Source organism: Bombina bombina, chromosome 2, assembly GCF_027579735.1.
Source record: "Bombina bombina isolate aBomBom1 chromosome 2, aBomBom1.pri, whole genome shotgun sequence".
NCBI lineage: Eukaryota > Metazoa > Chordata > Amphibia > Anura > Bombinatoridae > Bombina > Bombina bombina.
This window is the reverse complement of record NC_069500.1, coordinates 341,435,450-341,454,507: the sequence shown is the minus strand read 5'-3', so window position 1 is coordinate 341,454,507 and position 19,058 is coordinate 341,435,450. Positions and strand designations below refer to the sequence as shown.

General features: G+C 37.4%; 1 protein-coding gene across 1 annotated transcript in view; it reads right to left on the bottom strand.

The window, feature by feature from the left end:
• Positions 1-19,058, bottom strand: part of HECTD4 (HECT domain E3 ubiquitin protein ligase 4) — a 666,929-nt gene that overhangs the window by 117,027 nt on the left and 530,844 nt on the right. Inside the window, exons 55-57 of the mRNA XM_053699752.1 lie at positions 14,903-15,108; positions 9,710-9,889; positions 1,482-2,776 (exon numbers count right to left, since the gene is read on the bottom strand). Coding sequence (XP_053555727.1) covers positions 1,482-2,776; positions 9,710-9,889; positions 14,903-15,108 — 1,681 coding nt within the window. The remainder of the gene's footprint in view (positions 1-1,481; positions 2,777-9,709; positions 9,890-14,902; positions 15,109-19,058) is intronic.

Here is a 19,058-nt window from a genome sequence, read left to right as displayed (position 1 = left end):
AGAGAACGAGGTGGAGTCAGAAACTGCACTCAGCAAGAAAGGAAATGGCGGCGCTCCGTTTCAGAAGAAGGAGGCGGCGGGACCATGAGAACGGCATGGAGATGAAGCGCAGATGTTTTTACCTCGTGCCTCATCCTGCCGTTTAGCTTTTAAAAAACAAGTCAGACCTGGGTGCCATTGATACAAAACACAATAGGTCTCAAAATAAAGACTATTATAAAGAGCGGGTTACAACACATCAACTAGCTCCGTAGGAACGACAGTTCACCCGGTTTGAGAGGATGCCACTTTTCACATGGACCTGTGGAGAAAGAAAGATCTGAGTAAACTTACTCAGGTTTTCTGAATAGGGCAGCAAATCTGTTGAGAAAACGCAGTGAGGATTGTACCTTACGAGTTCCCAACTGCTTAAAAGCCACCACTGCCCTACTGAAGAGACTGACGTGGGGTACGGCTAGACCTAAGGAAAGTCAGAGCAAACCTACTCTGCTTTAAAATAATAAAATCTTGATTGAAGTAAACTTCTTTTCAGACACCGAAAATTGACCTCCTCCTTGCAATGCAGGCAAAGATATGACTGGGCGTTGTGGGAAGGGAAGTGATACTTAACAGTTTTGCTGTGGTGCTCTTTGCCTCCTCCTGCTGGCCAGGGGTGATATTCCCAACATTAATTGAAGATTCCGTGGACTCACCATGTCATTAGAAAGAAATAGTGTTAATGCTGAATTGAATGTGATAGTAGAATTAATGTTTTAAAATGAATCTACCAGTTCATTACATAGCTTTCCAAATAAATTTAAGTTCTTTAAAAAAAAAACATTCACTATATTATTATTATCAGGTATTTGTAGAGCGCCAACATATTCTGCAGCGCTGACTATAGATAAATGTTGTGCTGAAATCACCATTCACATGTTCCAAATGAGCTGAACGGTCTACCAGCTATAACAATCTTATAGCAGTACCATTTTTTAGAATAGTTTTTGTTGTATGGTCTAAATCAGGATGTGCATGCGTGCAAGTTATTATTCATTATGTTTTAATGTTGCCTCACTCCACACATTCTGCACTGTATATATGTCTCAGCCTTTCATACAAGGGCCTGATTCTCAAAAACTTGCCGTCATGGATAGAAATCATCAGCTTATTTCGTTGAATATTATAACATAAGGTGTCTCTCCCTAACAGTAAGCATATTTGTGAGATCCCTTAAGATGATACACATGTCCCAAGGCAAAAATTGCCTTTAAAACAATCCCTGAGAGGCCTCTTAATACTGACAATGCATCTAATAGAATCTCAACAGACCAGAGAGCTTTAGAGAATGAATGAAGAGTTTCCAAAAACTTTAACAAATATAAAAAGATTCTATAATGAGATTAGGGGTTTTGAATATTTACTAAAGACATAGAAACAATTGCTAACATTTTTGTAATACATTCATTTTAAAATAATATACCAACTACACCCATGAAAATTACCTCTACTACTGCAAAGCCTTTGATTGGACGAGGCATCATCATATGATTGTCCAGTGATGTAACTGTGTACATGGAGCCTACATCAGACAAAGATGAGGTTTCAACATTGTCAAGCTGTTCCACAAGGCTGCCCAGACTACCCATACTTCCAGTACTGCACATAGAGAGGTCCAGACTCTCTTGGCTAGACACCCCATGCGGCTCAAGAACATTTAATGGCACAGCAAGTTCTGGTGCTAACTGCTCAACGGATGCTTCACTGGTGGTCTTTGAAACTCCCTGAGAGCTGCATAAGGAGGCCTGGCTTGTGGAGGCAGAGGCAGTGACACTGACTGCAGGGGTCACACTGCTTGAACTGCTGATATCCATATTATCAGTGCTGGGAAGCAAAGGGGGTTTCTCTACTTCTGTTTTACATTCAGCTCCTTCTAGCCGTTCTTTCGGTATTGGCATCTCTATTTCCTGCAGAGGGATGTAAATTTCATCTTTAAATACACCTCCATGAGCATTGCATGCTTTTCTAATTGCATTTCTAACAACTGATTCCTCTAGATGAGTAGGAATGCCAGAAATAACAAGTAAGCGGCTATGAGCAGTAGGACCAACTAATGCCTGACTTGCATCAGCTATGGCATCATTAGTAACTCCCAGCCCTTGAGGGTCCTTATTAGTCAGGTGTCGAAGAATCATTAGCAAGGTGAGTGCTCTGTGGAACCATAACATGTCCTCAGGTTTGCTTCCTCCAATACTAAGCATAGCAGTGTCACTCTCAGTTCCTCGAGAAGATGAACGCTTCACAGAAGCTGCCTTCTCTCGTTTGATCTTCACCTTTTTTCTCTTTGAAAGCAGACTTGGACTTTGTGGTGTTTGTCCAGGAGAAGATGAAGAGGAGGAGGAGGAGTCACTTAAGTTTGTGGCATTTGTTGATGACATCACACTCACTGCTGAACTCATATTTATAGGTAACGTGACCTCTGCCACTGCTAAACAAACCTCCATTAGAGCATGGAAATAAGTTGAAAATCTTCCTTGCTCACTAATTCCAGGGACAGAACTACTACATGTATTCCCAGATGCCCAGTTTTGAGTTTCCTCATCATACAATTTTCGTAGCTCGGTTTGTACAGCCATGAGCATAGCCAGACAGGGATTTAATTGAAGAGCTATGGAGGAGGAAAGTCCTGCGGGATTCTTCTTCTGCTCTAAATGATGAACTTTACGAAGAAGTTCAGCTAGGAGATGGAAGAGCAGCTCCTTTATGACTGCAGCTAAATCTGTAGTCCACATCAGATTTCCTGAATAAAGAAAGATACAAATATTACAGCAATTTGCATAATCATATGACTTTTAAACAGCAATAAAAGATTAAAAATAATTTTTACATGCACATTTTTTTCATAATAATCAATCAATCTATAGCTGGAACTTCCATCTATTTGTAAACAGGACAGTTATAGAATATTTTCAAACCAAAAACTGTCATCTCCACTAACACCCTTCCACCAGAAGCCATTGTTAGAAGTTCATAATAAAAAGAAATTATATATATATATATATATATATATATATATGACACTTTAACTAAAATCGGATTTATTCTTACCGATAAATCAGTTCTTTACACTCAAAGTAGACCCATATAAATATTGTGTGTATATGCCCTATAATCACAGCAGAAGATGAAAACATATCTCAGAAGTCTAAGGGTTTAGGAACTTTCACCCCTACATAACCCTACATATGCCTCTCTCCCATTCCTGCTTGAGTCAGTTTATCGATAGCAAAACAAGAACCTATTTGGAAAAAGGAAGGATAAAGGGATTTAACCATAAAACAGCTCTTAGATGCATTTTTGTGAAATTAAGTGTGTGCCAAGGAGGTATGGCTCTACTTTGAGTGTAAAGAGATTGCTTTCTCTATATGTGTTAATCTAGTTTTCTCTCACTCTTGTAGCATCATATCATCACTTGTGGGTACCAAAGCTGTAACGTAAGCAGGCAAAGTTTTTGTGTGTGTTTTTTTTTTTTAAAGGTAACATTTATTTAAAATAATGAATAATACATATTGCAATGATTTCTATTAAGTTAATCCTTTTTATACAACATACTGTTTCATATCCCTTTAATAAAGTTTTATACTTTTTTAGTTTTTTTTTATATTTTATTTTATTCAATAATTTCCAATACAATACAAATATGCGAGGATAGCTATACATACTCAAATATATCATATCAAGGATTAATCTCATAGCTGAAATGTAGCAGTCCATAGTAATCCATTTAAGGTGACATGGAGTTCATGAGTCTAGTATCCTCAAAGAAGCTTGTGCTCTTCAGTGAATACTGAATGATCATTGGAAATATGAAACAATGTAAAAACTAAACAACATCTATTAATAATAAATATTATGACATCTTCTGCGTTTAGGTCATGTTTGTAACTTGTCAATGTAAAATAGTCATATGAACTTGCATGTAGATACAGTATCCCAACCTTATATATCAATGTTTAAGATGGCAGCTATGCTAAAGTTTAAGTCCATCTGGTCTATTAATGGGTAGTGTAGTTTTTCTAGTAAAATTGTAGACTTGACCTGGGAGTGCCATTCTGAGATGGAGGGGGCTATCTTTTGCTTCCAGTATCTGGGAATAATTTTTTTGGCGCTACTGAGAAGAATAAGTAAAGCATTCTTGTGAGTTTTGGTTAGTTTGGGAATAGGCTTGTGGAGAACAATGATAGTAGGATCTAAAGGAATAAGCTTTGAAAGTAATTTATTTATCTAGTCTATCACAAAGGACCAGAATTTTGATATTATTGGGCACGACCACCAAATATGTATAAAAGTGCCTTTTTCTCCACAATCTCTCCCGCACTTATCTCTTGAGTTAGGGAAGATTGCTTTGATTCTATTTGGGGTTAAATACCACCTCATTAATATATAATAATTAGTTTCTAGGACTGAAGCTGAGATGGATGCCTTGGCATTTTCTTGGAATATATTATTCCATTCCATTCTAGATAGCTGTGACATGAGATCACGGGACCAGGCATTAGGATATAAGGGTAATTGTGATGGCATAGGTGTTAATAAATTGTCAGTGATAATGTGCCTCTATTAATGAGGTTCCCTGAACATAAGATTTCAAATGGGAGTCTGTCTGTCTGGAGATAACTGAACATTTTTTTTTTTTTTTAACATCTCTGGGTAATTTTCAATTAATTCTGCTTTAGCTTTTAGGTTGTTTCCAGGTAATACTGTGTGAACAGGTAATGCATTGTTTAGTACGATGTCGTTGGTATGTCTGAAATGTTCATGAAATGGTAAGGTTTCGTTTTAATAGAATGGGTGTAAGTGGGGAGGGTAGCATTGAGATAGGGTTTGACAAATTAGGGATGGTTTTTCATGTTTGGAACACTTCATTTATAGGGTAGTTTTGGAAAATTTTAGGCCATGTTTTTATTGGGATCCAACATCTACCTCCTAGTTGTCGTTCTTCTAAGTGGTGTTCCATTTGGACCCTTTCTTGTAAACAAAAACATATTTTTAATTTTGTGTAAGGTACAAAAAGAAAGCCTGATTTGTTCCATTCCTATGAATTACTTCAGAAATCGCCTCTGGAATAGGAAAACACCTCTTAGGGCTTAGATGAAGGATTGTTTCACAGACTTTACCTCAGACAATACTTATTCCTGAACACCTAGTGTCAGTAAAACCTCACATAATAAAGACTGAAGGTGCACTCTCTGATGCCTGATCTAGTAAGGGATCATAACTGCTAGATAAAAACTCCCGATCAGAAGAGATATCAAAATCATCAATATCTGTTGCCTTTTCGCCCTGTGATAGAAACGGGAAAGACTGAAATCCATAGAAATATTACCCTCTTACTTATATTACTTGTACGCTTGCCTAGGGGAGGCATAGATGCCAACACCGCAGAAATTATAGAGCGTTAATATTCCTTGAATCCAGGTGAGAAATCAATTTGATCACCTTTAGAAGTACTCATGGGAGGGGGACAGTGCCCCTGACAGGAGTAACCTGTCAAAAATGTGTAATATGGACCATACAAGGATTGCATAATTGGGCTGGGGATACATTGAAACAATTTTGCAAAGCACACATTTAATGCCAGTAGAAAAGTGGTCCATAGATCTCCCCTTTAAAGTTACAATTTGCTCCCTGTTAAACATATATAACAGAAAGAGAAAGAAAAACAGAGAAAAGCACACAAACAAGTGTTATAAAATACATAGTAATATGTAATAACACTAACAATAAAGGGTTAAGTAGGCATATTTAGAGCACACTAAAAGGGAAGGAGTTAAATTATTATGGAATATGAAATATCCTTGTACACAAGCGCTAAGACCTGCTTTCGACATAAAAGCAAAATTTAGGTTTAGCTAATAAATTATTTTCTTTCATGGTGGTGAGAGTCCATTACTCCTGGGAGTCAACTCCTGGTCACTAGGAGGAGGCAAAGATTCCCAAAGCTTTCCTAGCACTTAATCCCTCCTACTTCTCTGGAACTCTAGTCTGACATATAGTCAAGGAGAAGAAGTAGAAAGGTAGGAAAGGACAAAGCAGGTAAAATGAGGTGCAAACTAGAAGTGCCGCCAGAAAAAAAAATTAAGTAACATAGGCCTTACAATGAAACGTTATCAATTTCATGTCCATATGGATCCTGAAGTAGTAGTGCATTTGGCAAAAGCAAAATAGCACCATCCGCCATTGGAAAAGTTTCCCCAAAGCTCTACATTAGAAGCTGGCAAAGGAAACATCCTATTCAATTTATAGTAGAAATTTACCAGGTTTGGGTCACTCTGAAAATTATTTTAATACGAGCCCTAGGAACAGAAAAAACCCTCTTGTGAAATTAAATCCAGTTGTTTGGAAGGTTTTTTTCTCAGATGATTTATGATCTTGGACATCTAAAGTACATACAGTAAAACCTCTAAGAAAATAATTAAATAAAGATGTTCATGCTCAAATATAATAGAGGTAGACTCTGTGTCCTGATCAGTAAAAGACTCCTGATCATCATAAAAACACCATCAGAAAGCAACCTGAGGTGCCCGAGTTTAAAAACGATAAGGGCATCAAGGTGTTTTTATCTCTGATAATGCAGAAGAACCTGATAATGTAAATTTAGGATGACTTTCAGAGATATAACTTTTTCAAATACTTGGAGAAAGCACAGCCGCCACAACTACAGAGTGCACAAACATTTAAATCCTGGAGCAAAATCTGGAGCACTCCCTCGTATTGAGGAAACAGAGGAAGGACAGATTCCTTTAGCGACAAGAGCAGCATTAAACTGTTAAATGTAAGGTAGTGGGGACAAATTTCTGTATACTCCAAGAAGTACACAAATAAATACAAGACCAACAAAGGAACCTTACTCTGCAAATTAATATAAACACAACAGTAAAACAATATTGTTGCTTTAAAGAGGTAATCTCTGAACTGATCAGTAATAGACTCCAGATTATCTTAAATCATCTTACCTTCAGAAATATAAGTGAGGTTTCAAAGTCTGATATTTATGTAACATCCTTAAAGGAATACTAAACCAATTTTCTTTCTTTTCAGATTTAGATAGAGCATGCAATTTTAAGCAACTGTCTAATTTACTACTATTATCACATTTTCTTCGTTCTCTTGGTATCTTTATTTGAAAAAGCAGGAATGAAAGCTTAGGAGCCGTCCCATTTTTGGTGCAGAACCCTGGATAGCGCTTGCTGATTAGTGGCTACATTTAGCCACCAATCAGCAAGCGATACCCAGGTGCTGAACCTAAAATTGGCCGGCTCCTTAGCTCTCATTCTGGCTTTTCAAATAAAGATACCAAGAGAAAGAAGAAAAATTCATAATAGGAGTAAATTAGAAAGTTGCTTAAAATTGCATGCTCAATACATTTAGCCACCAATCAGCAAGTGATACCCAGGTGCTGAACCTAAAATTGGCTGGCTCCTTAGCTCTCATTCTGGCTTTTCAAATAAAGATACCAAGAGAAAGAAGAAAAATTCATAATAGGAGTAAATTAGAAAGTTGCTTAAAATTGCATGCTCTATCCGAATCATGAAAGAGAAAAAAATGTGGTTTAGTATCCCTTTAAAGGAACATAAAACAAGTTAAGATAGAAACAAAATATAATAATATGTACTTTAATTACTTTACCTGCAAATTTCAGTGCCTCGCCATTAACCCTTTCTTTTTAGTTTCTGAATGGTAAAGTTCTAACTCCCCCACACATTTCCTTCTATGACTGTATCTATATCTAATGTTGTTTTAGTAGAATGCAAAAGTGAATAGGGATTATCTGATGCATACCTAAAAGCTGTGAACTCAGTTGAAATACAATGCCTGTGTCTAAACACTAATAAGGGGGGTGGAGTTGGCTTCTCCAGGCATCTTAGCTATGTCATTCATTTTGCTTATTTTTGAAAATTATTTTAAAATACTTGCCAGCAATTTTTAAACAATATTTTAATGCAAACAATGTTTATTTATTAGCCCTTTTAGGATATGCACAGATCCCAACCTGTTTTATGTCCCTTTAACTAGTCTGATCCTTTGAGAAGCAGAAAATCCAACTGTAGGATAAGTACCATTTAATAGTATTTGTGCTTACATTGAGGAGGTATAAACTCCCAAACTACATAAATTATTTAGCGCACAAAATCATTAGATCCTGGAGCAAACTCTGGAAAACTCCCTTGTACAGTGCAACAGGAGGAGGACAGATTCCTTTAGAAGAAAAGCAGTATTAGGTAGAATGCATAATATGACCCATAGAGCAATTTCAAAGCTAAACTAGAAGTCTAATCCTAGAGTATCAGAAATAGTAAGAAGCTAGAAAAATACCAGACACTTAGAGTGAATGTCAAGTTTGATGAATCAGTGCCCGGTTTTTAAAAACCCTATTAAAAACAGGGGCCCTTTCATTCATCAAACTTTACATTTCAATCGTTTTGTTAAAATACTTACCTTTTAATCTTGAAAGCTTCCACCGCCCGTCGCAAGCTTCTTCATATGTCAAAAATTACGAATCCGGCTTTCTCCAAACACGGCGTTGCCTCAGGCAATGATTCCCCTGGGGGGGGGGGGAAGCTGTGATTGGAGGATGCCATATTCGTCATTGCTGACGTATGAAGTGACGAGCGGCAGGAGGGGGAATCGCTGGAGCTGCTTTCAAGAAAAAATTTGTGTAAAGTGTCAAGTATATACAGAAACAAAATAATAAAAATATGGGCTCTCGCAAGAGCAAGTCAGTGCTGTAAATACAAAGCTACATCAGCATAAAATCTTTAGAGCCGAGTTGTTATAGCCCCAAGGTCTTTCAGAGATATAAAGTGAAAGAGCTCTTGCAAGTGCAAGCAAATGTTGTAGTCTCAAATCTGCCTCAGCATAACAAACTCTGAAGCAGAGTTCTTAAAACCTAAAATGGCATACAGTGAAGTATTAAAACCCTTATAAATAGTATTCCTGAATAAAAAATACTGAAAAAATGTGATCCCATATTCCCTTAAACTATGTATTGTGTCTGTGATAAAATGTTATATCCCCTGGCTATGCTATACATATAAAAATGTGCCTACTAATAGCCAGTGGGCTATGTGAATGCAAATGTCAATTTACCTGAATAGCACACACTCTACTTTGCTTAAACAGCTGCAGGAGACCTGCTTCAGGTAGAAGAGCCCATCCTGTGAGTATATTCTAACACAAGATCTGGAATAGGAGTATACCCACAAGCCCAACAACAGGAGAATTATTCTGACTGCCAACAGTATTCTATACACCCATCTATCACATTGTCTGCTTTCTAAGGGGTATAATGGGTCTTATATTGGTCTGAACCCCTATTTATCAAGTTTTCACCTTCTCCTGTGGAGGCAAAAAAAAAAGAATTGCACAAAGAAGTGGGATGGATTAAAAGCTGTTGGTATTTGCCTCCTCCTAGCAGTTTATTCCCACATGTGATGTCTTGTGGACTCTCACCACCACCTTATGAAATAAACTTATTTATAGATGAATGTATAATAAGTCACAACTAAACTTCCATTTTCCACAAAGAGAAACATTTGTTGTATACTGATTTTGAGTAACATTCAACCATTTGCAATTTCTGTGGTTTATCTAACAAACTTTCAGTTTTTAAAATTGTAACTATGTGATAAAGAGCTGAAAAATAAAAAACAAAACAAAACTACCCACTTACCTATCAGCTCCACCACTTGCAAAAGAACAGAGGCTGGGATGGTATCAAGCTCATCTTCAGATTTCTCATCCATATCCTCCAGCTTCCATGTCAACAACTGTTCTGTGAATGCCACTGCCAATGGAAACTCTAAGGGTAGGGAATGAATTACCAATACAGCCCCAGGAGCAGGAGAAACACCTATAAAAAAACACATGCATACAAATATGGAATAGATTAACAAAGAATTGTATATGACAAAACAGATGGGAATTCATACAGATATGTTATACTATAGATCTGTCCTGTTTAATATATACCTGCTACTTTCTAAATTTCTACTCTTAAAATGGACATAAAACCCCACATTTTTCTTTCATGATTCAGATAGAGACTACCTTGTTAAACATATTTCCAATTTAATTCTACTATCAAATTGTCTTCATTGTGTTGTTATCTTTTGTTGTAAAGCAGGAAAGTAAGTTCAGGAGTGTGCACGTGTCTACAGCATAAAATGGCAGCAGTTTTGCAACAATGTTTTACATTAGCAAGAGCATTTTTGAGGCAAACAAACAACATATAGGATTTAGAAAAAAACAAACAACATCTTCAACCAGTTTTTGTTGCATTTTTCACCCAACATCTTTCTTTCCTCGTCCACTGTACAATGAAGTGTTGTAATAGGGTTAAGCAGTGGAAATGTTTACAGTTATTTGGGACATTCACAAAATATTATTAGTCCATGTTTACTGGGTTATTACATTTACTCATTTTCAGACAACTGCATAAGAAATTAGTAGGTAGTATATCATACGTCTAGATTTAGAGTTTGGCGTTAGCCGTCAAAAGCAGCATTAAGGGGTCCTAACGCATCCAAAATGGCGTCCCTCGAATTCCGATTGGCTGATAGGATTCTATCAGCCAATCGGAATTAAGGTAAGAAAAATCTAATTGGCTGATTGAATCAGCCAATCAGATTGAAGTTCAATCCGATTGGCTGATCCAATCAGCTTGACCTCGCATTCTATTGGCTGTTCCGATCAGCCAATAGAATGCGAGGTTAATCCGATTGGCTGATTGGATCAGCCAATCGGATTGAACTTCAATCTGATTGGCTGATTCAATCAGCCAATCAGATTTTTCTTACCTTAATTCCGATTGGCTGATAGAATCCTATCAGCCAATCGGAATTCGAGGGACGCCATCTTGGATGACGTCCCTTAAAGGAACCGTCATTCGTCGTTAGTCCGTCGGTTGAAGAGGATGGCTCTGTGTCGGCTGGCTGGAAGATGGCTCCGCTCCGCTCCGGATGGATGAAGATAGAAGACCCCGCTTGAATGAAGACTTCTACCGGATGGAGGACATCTTCTTGCTCCGCTTGGATGAAGAATTCGGCTAGGTTGGGTGAAGACGACTCAAGGTAGGGAGATCTTCAGGGGGTGAGTGTTAGGTTTATTTAAGGGGGGTTTGGGTGGGTTAGAGTAGGGGTATGTGGGTGGTGGGGTTGTATTTTTATTTACAGGTAAAAGAGCTGAATACTTTGGGGCGATGCCCCGCAAAAAGCACTTTTAAGGGCTGGTAAAAGAGCTGATTACTTTTGTAATTTAGAATAGGGTAGGGCATTTTATTATTTTGGGGGGCTTTTTTATTTTATTAGGGAGCTTAGATTAGGTGTAATTAGTTTAAACTTCTTGTATAATTTTTTATTTTCTGTAATTTAGTGTTTTTTTGTATTATAGATTAGTTTATTTAATTGTATTTTAGTTTAGATGATTGTATTTAATTTGTTTCATTAATTTATTGATAGTGTAGTGTTAGGTGTATTTGTAACTTAGGTTAGGATTTATTTTACAGGTAATTTTGTAATTATTTTAACTAGGTAGCTATTAAATAGTTATTAACTATTTAATAGCTATTGTACCTAGTTAAAATAAATACAAAGTTGCATGTAAAATAAATATAAATCCTAAAATAGCTACAATGTAACTATTAGTTATCTTGTAGCTATATTAGGGTTTATTTTCAACCAGTTTTTGTTGCATTTTTCACCCAACATCTTTCTTTCCTCATCCACTGTACAATGAAGTGTTGTAATAGGGTTAAGCAGTGGAAATGTTTACAGTTATTTGGGACATTCACAAAATATTATTAGTCCATGTTTACTGGGTTATTACATTTACTCATTTTCAGACAACTGCATAAGAAATTAGTAGGTAGTATATCATACGTCTAGATTTAGAGTTTGGCGTTAGCCGTCAAAAGCAGCATTAAGGGGTCCTAACGCATCCAAAATGGCGTCCCTCGAATTCCGATTGGCTGATAGGATTCTATCAGCCAATCGGAATTAAGGTAAGAAAAATCTAATTGGCTGATTGTTTCAGCCAATCAGATTGAAGTTCAATCCGATTGGCTGATCCAATCAGCTTGACCTCGCATTCTATTGGCTGTTCCGATCAGCCAATAGAATGCGAGGTTAATCCGATTGGCTGATTGGATCAGCCAATCGGATTGAACTTCAATCTGATTGGCTGATTCAATCAGCCAATCAGATTTTTCTTACCTTAATTCCGATTGGCTGATAGAATCCTATCAGCCAATCGGAATTCGAGGGACGCCATCTTGGATGACGTCCCTTAAAGGAACCGTCATTCGTCGTTAGTCCGTCGGTTGAAGAGGATGGCTCTGCGTCGGCTGGCTGGAAGATGGCTACGCTCCGCTCCGGATGGATGAAGATAGAAGACCCCGCTTGAATGAAGACTTCTACCGGATGAAGGACCTCTTCTTGCCCCGCTTTGATGAAGACTTCTACCGGATGGAGGACATCTTCTTGCTCCGCTTGGATGAAGAATTCGGCTAGGTTGGGTGAAGACGACTCAAGGTAGGGAGATCTTCAGGGGGTTAGTGTTAGGTTTATTTAAGGGGGGTTTGGGTGGGTTAGAGTAGGGGTATGTGGGTGGTGGGGTTGTATTTTTATTTACAGGTAAAAGAGCTGAATACTTTGGGGCGATGCCCCGCAAAAAGCACTTTTAAGGGCTGGTAAAAGAGCTGATTACTTTTGTAATTTAGAATAGGGTAGGGCATTTTATTATTTTGGAGGGCTTTTTTATTTTATTAGGGAGCTTAGATTAGGTGTAATTAGTTTAAACTTCTTGTATAATTTTTTATTTTCTGTAATTTAGTGTTTTTTTGTATTATAGATTAGTTTATTTAATTGTATTTTAGTTTAGATGATTGTATTTAATTTGTTTCATTAATTTATTAATAGTGTAGTGTTAGGTGTATTTGTAACTTAGGTTAGGATTTATTTTACAGGTAATTTTGTAATTATTTTAACTAGGTAGCTATTAAATAGTTATTAACTATTTAATAGCTATTGTACCTAGTTAAAATAAATACAAAGTTGCCTGTAAAATAAATATAAATCCTAAAATAGCTACAATGTAACTATTAGTTATCTTGTAGCTATATTAGGGTTTATTTTATAGGTAAGTATTTAGTTTTAAATAGGAATAATTTATTTAATGATAGTAAATTTATTTAGATTAATTTAAATTATATTTAAGTTAGGGGGGTGTTAGGGTTAGACTTAGGTTTAGTGGTTAATAACTTTATTATAGTAGCGGCGACGGTGGGGGCGGCAGATTAGGGGTTAATAATTGAAGGTAGGTGGCGGCGATGTTAGGGAGGGCAGATTAGGGGTTAATACAATTTATTATAGTGTTTGTGAGGCGGGAGTGCGGTGGTTTAGGGGTTAATACATTTATTATAGTGGCGGCGAGGTCCGGTCGGCAGATGATGGGTTAATAAGTGTAGGTAGGTGGCGGCGACGTTGGGGGGGGGCAGATTAGGGGTAATAAATATAATATAGGTGTCGGCGATGTTAGGGGCAGCAGATTAGGGGTTCATAGGGATAATGTAGGTTGCGGCGGTGTCCGGAGCAGCAGATTAGGGGTTAATAAGTGTAAGATTAGGGGTGTTTAGACTCTGGGTTTATGTTAGGGTGTTAGACATATTTTTTATTTCACCATAGGAAACAATGGGGCTGCGTTAGGAGCTGAACGCTGCTTTTTTGCAGGTGTTAGCTTTTTTTTCAGCCAGCTCAGCTCCATTGTTTCCTATGGGGATATTGTGCACGAGCACGTTTTTCCATCTTACTGCTACTGTAGGCAACACTGGTATTGAGGGTTGAAGTGGAGCTAAATTATGCTCAACGCTCCCTTTTCTGAGGCTAACGCAGCCATTCAGACAACTCTAAATACCAGCGTTGTTTTAAGGGTGCGCTGGAAAAAAGCAGCGTTAGCACCGCGGGTCTTTACCGACAAAACTCTAAATCTAGGCCTTAGTGTTTTAAACTGTTATGTAAAAAAAAGCTTAGGTTTTAATCCAGTCCTTGAAAAGGTTCGGTTTAAAGTCATCACAATCATAATAAAAAACACAAAAAAGATAAATCCTGCTTACTGAGCCACTTACTGACCCACCCTACTTGTACAAAATGTAGGCATGTGTTAAACAAGTCTGCTTAAAGTAAGAATTAAGCTAATGAATAGCTTCTCTCTCTGAGCTAAAGTAGACACTGAAAAAAGTTTGACGCACAAACAGTAATTTTGTTTAAAGGGACATAAAACCAAAACTTTTTCCTTCTGGATTTAAGTAGAGTATCCAATTTTAAAAATATTTACAATTTACTTCTACTATCAAATTTGCTTTGCTGGAGGAGTAGCAATACACTGCTGGGATTTCGCTGAACATCAGGTAAGCCAATGACAAGAGGTATATATATATATATATATATATATATATATATGCAGCCAACAATCAGCTGCTAGCTCCCAGTAGAGCATTTCTGCTTCTGAGCCTACCTAAGCATGATTTTTAACAAAGGATATCAAAAGAATGAAGCACATAAGATGTAGTAGTAGTGTAATTGCATGCTCTGTCTAAATAATGTAAGAAAATGTTTTACTTAACTGTCCCTTTAACCGTTTCATTATAATCTGGGTAGGAACAAATATGAACCAGTTTTGTTGTTGATATTGAATTTGAAAAAAAGACTAACATAGTTGTACACTTCCAATCAAAGACAATTCTATCCATAACATATTAAATTTATCTTGATAGGATGTTCATCATGAATGTATCATATTAATTATAAGCAGAACCCCAATTACAAGATATTCATAATAATAGAAAGCATGTAGCAAAGGAGTTGTATACCTAACTTGATGTGGACTCGATCTGTAGGAATAATTGCTGTTGGGTATTGGTTGGTGGTTGGTGGAGGTGTAAGGCCAGTGTTACTGGGAGAGGCATCACGCGGATAACACACTGATTCTATCAGATTCAGCTGACCATTTCGCTTTACTTTATGACCAAGGCCATAGACTAAGACTCGCGACCAGGGTGCCTTATATAAGGAAGAGCTAGAAGAAAAATAAAACAAAAAATTATTCAAGTTTGGTATATTTAAACACAAAGCAGACTTTACCAGGCCATGCCAAAATATACACTGATGACACTTTTGATAACAAAATACACGATCACAAGTATTTAAAGGGCCATAATGCCCAAATGTTTAAACACTTTAAAGTGACGCAGCATAGCTGTAAAAAGCCGATTAGAAAATATCACCTGAACATCTCTATGTAAAAAAGAAAGATATTTTACCTCAAAAGTTCCTCAGTAGCCACCTCCCATTGTAAAGGATTTCTAAGCAGCATTTTAGTGTGTTTGTCCTGGGACATCTGAAGGGACTAGCATCGTGCACTCTCATATTATTTCACCAATCAGGTAAAGGAAGCTTACTATGAAATCTCATGAGAGTTAAGTCAAATCTCATGAGAGTTAAGTCAAATCTCATGAGATCACAGTAAGAGTTCATGACCTCAGCACTGCTGATGCTGATTGGCTGCTGTTCATTTCTTCATTTTTTAATTTTTTTTTACCTGCAGCTGGGAGCAGCTGAGTATAACTTTTTACACAGAACTTACTCTGGTGAGCTGAGGAGATTGTGAGGTAAAATATCTTCCTTTTTTACATAGTGATGCTCAGGTGATATTTTCCTGTCAGCTTTTTACAGTTATACTGCATCAGTTTCAAGTGATTTAGCATATGAGTATTATGTCCCTTTAACTGTTTTGATGGCAGCTTTGTTTTCCATTAATTTAAAAGATGTCCAAATTAAACCTCTCTACGAGCCAGTATTGGGCTAGATTGCGGCTCTCTGCGTGCGTCGGAAGTAGCATGTGTAGTACGAGTTGAGCACAACTGAATTTAATGAGTGTCGGGATAGCAAAACTTCAGAGCTCTGGTTAACGACAGAGGACGTGCAGGGTACGTCCTCAAAAAAAAGGCAGTTAATGCCTGAGGACGTACCCTGCACGTCCTCGGTGTGGAAAGCAGCTGGAAGCGATCCTGTTTGCTTCCAGCTGCTTTCCGGTTATTGCAGTGATGCCTCGATATGGAGGCATCCTGCAATAACCTTTTGAAGCCATCCGATGCAGAGAGAGCCACTCTGTGGCCCTCTCTGCACCGGAGATCGGTGGCTTCCTTCGTTGGTGGGTGGGAGCATTACCGGGAGGCGGGTGGCGGCCATCGATGGCCCTGGAGATGTGGAGGGGGGCGGGATCGTGGGCGGGGATGCCCGGGGGCGCGCACGGACGCACGAGCGTGCACGGGAGGGGGGGGGGGGCGGGCGCGTGCACGGGGAGGGAGCGGGTGGGAACCGCTACACTACAGAAAAAGGTGCAATCAGTTTAAAATAACTGAAAAAAAAAAACGATCAATGAGGTGGTTGGGGTTTGTGGTGGTGGGGGGGGGGGGGGGGGGGGGTTTGGGGCAAGCTACACTACAGAAGAAAAAAAACTAAGAAAAAAAAAAAAGCACTTTTTTGTGTAAGCTGGGTACTGGCAGACAGCTGCCAGTACCCAAGATGGCCCCAATAAGGCAGATAGGGAAGGTTACAAAGCTGTTTTGGGGGGGATCAGGGAGGTTGGAGGCTAAGGGGGGTCCTATACAGCAGAATAATTATTATTTTTTTTAAAAAAAAAAAACCTAAACCCCCCAAAAAGCTTTTATTTTAGTACTGGCAGACTTTCTGCCAGTACTTAAGATGGCGGGGACAATTGTGGGGTGGGGGAGGGAAGGGAGCTGTTTGGGAGGGATCAGGGGGTCTGATGTGTCAGGTGGGAGGCTGATCTCTACACTAAAGCTAAAATTAACCCTGCAAGCTCCCTACAAACTTCCTAATTAACCCCTTCACTGCTAGCCATAATACACGTGTGATGCGCAGCAGCATTTTGCGGCCTTCTAATTACCAGAAAGCAACGCCAAAGTCATATATTCTGAACAAAGGGGATCCCAGAGAAGCATTTACAACCATTTGTGCCATAATTGCACAAGCTGTTTGTAAATGATTTCAGTGAGAAACCTAAAATTGTGAAAAATGTAACGTTTTTTTTTTTATTTGATCGCATTTGGCGGTGAAATGGTGGCATGAAATATACCAAAATGGGCCTAGATCATTACTTTGGGTTGTCTACTACACTACACTAAAGCTAAAATTAACCATACAAGCTCCCTACAAGCTCCCTAATTAACCCCTGCACTGCTGGGCATAATACACGTGTGGTGCGCAGCGGCATTTAGCGGCCTTCTAATTACCAAAAAGCAATGCCAAAGCCATATATGTCTGCTATTTCTGAACAAAGGGGATCCCAGAGAAGCATTTACAACCATTTGTGCCATAATTGCACAAGCTGTTTGTAAATAATTTCAGTGAGAAACCGAAAGTTTGTGAAAAAATTTGTGAAAAAGTGAACGATATTTTGTATTTGATCGCATTTGGCGGTGAAATGGTGGCATGAAATATACCAAAATTGGCCTAGATTAATACTTTGGGATGTCTTCTAAAAAAAAATATATACATGTCAATTGATATTCAGGGATTCCCGAAAGATATTAGTGTTCCAATGTAACTAGCGCTAATTTTGAAAAAAAGTAGTTTGGAAATAGCAAAATGCTACTTGTATTTATGGCCCTATAGCTTTCAAAAAAAGCAAAGAACATGTAAATATTAGGTATTTCTAAACTCAGGACAAAATTTAGAAACTATTTAGCATGTTTTTTTTTTGGTGGTTGTAGATGTGTAACAGATTTTGGGGGTCAAAGTTAAAAAAAGTGTGTTTTTTTCCATTTTTTCCTCATATTTTATAAAAATTTTTTATAGTAAATTATAAGATATGATGAAAATAATGGTATTTTTAGAAAGTTAATTTAATGGCGAGAAAAACGGTATATAATATGTGTGGGTACAGTAAATGAGTAAGAGGGAAATTACAGCTAAACACAAACACCGCAAAAATGTAAAAATAGCCTTGGTCCCAAACGGACAGAAAATGGAAAAGTGCTGTGGTCATTAAGGGGTTAAAGGGACACTGAACCCCAAATTTATCTTTTGTGATTCAGAGAGAGCATGAATTTTTAAGCAACTTTCTAATTTACTCCTATTATCAAATTTTCTTTATTCTCTTGTTATCTTTATTTGAAATGCAAGAATCTAAGTTTAGATGCCGGCCCATTTTGTTGAACAACCTGGGTTGTCCTTGCTGATTGGTGGAAAAAATCCATCCACCAATCAAAAAGTGCTGTCCAGAGTTCTTAACCCAAAAAAGCTTAGATGGCTTTTATTTCAAATAAAGATAGCAAGAGAACGAAGAAAAACTTATAATAGGAGTAAATTTGAAAGTTGCTTAAAATTGCATGCTCTATCTGAATCACAAAAGAAAAAAAATTGGGTTCAGTGTCCCTTTAACTGTTACACTTGACTAAAAAGTGAGAAAAGAACATCAAAAATAAATTTAAAAGTACAGTTACACTCATAACAGTCGGATAAAAATTATTTAAAAAAAATATTGCATTTTTTTTTTTAAAAGGGCTCAAAAATATTAGGTCCAAAGTGTTAGATAAAAAAAGGACAGCAAAGAGCTTTAACAGAGCTACTATACATAAACATGTCTAAATATGTATTTGTATATATGTGTGTGCATCTGTTTTTATGCGTCTATATGTATTTACAGACATTTATACACATATAAATCACATAAATAATATTGTGTATACATAAATAGACATATGTATAAGTGCATTGGAGCCCTTTGCAGTCAAGTAGCTGAAAACATGTAAAAGCATACTTATGCAATATTCATATTTAATAAAGTCTTTATGTATTAAATGTAAATATTTCACATTCCAGTATTTTTAACATAGGGGAATACGTTCTAAGTATTTTTAAATATATAAAACATAATTTATGTAAAAACTTACCTGATAAATTCATTTCTTTCATATTGGCAAGAGTCCATGAGCTAGTGAC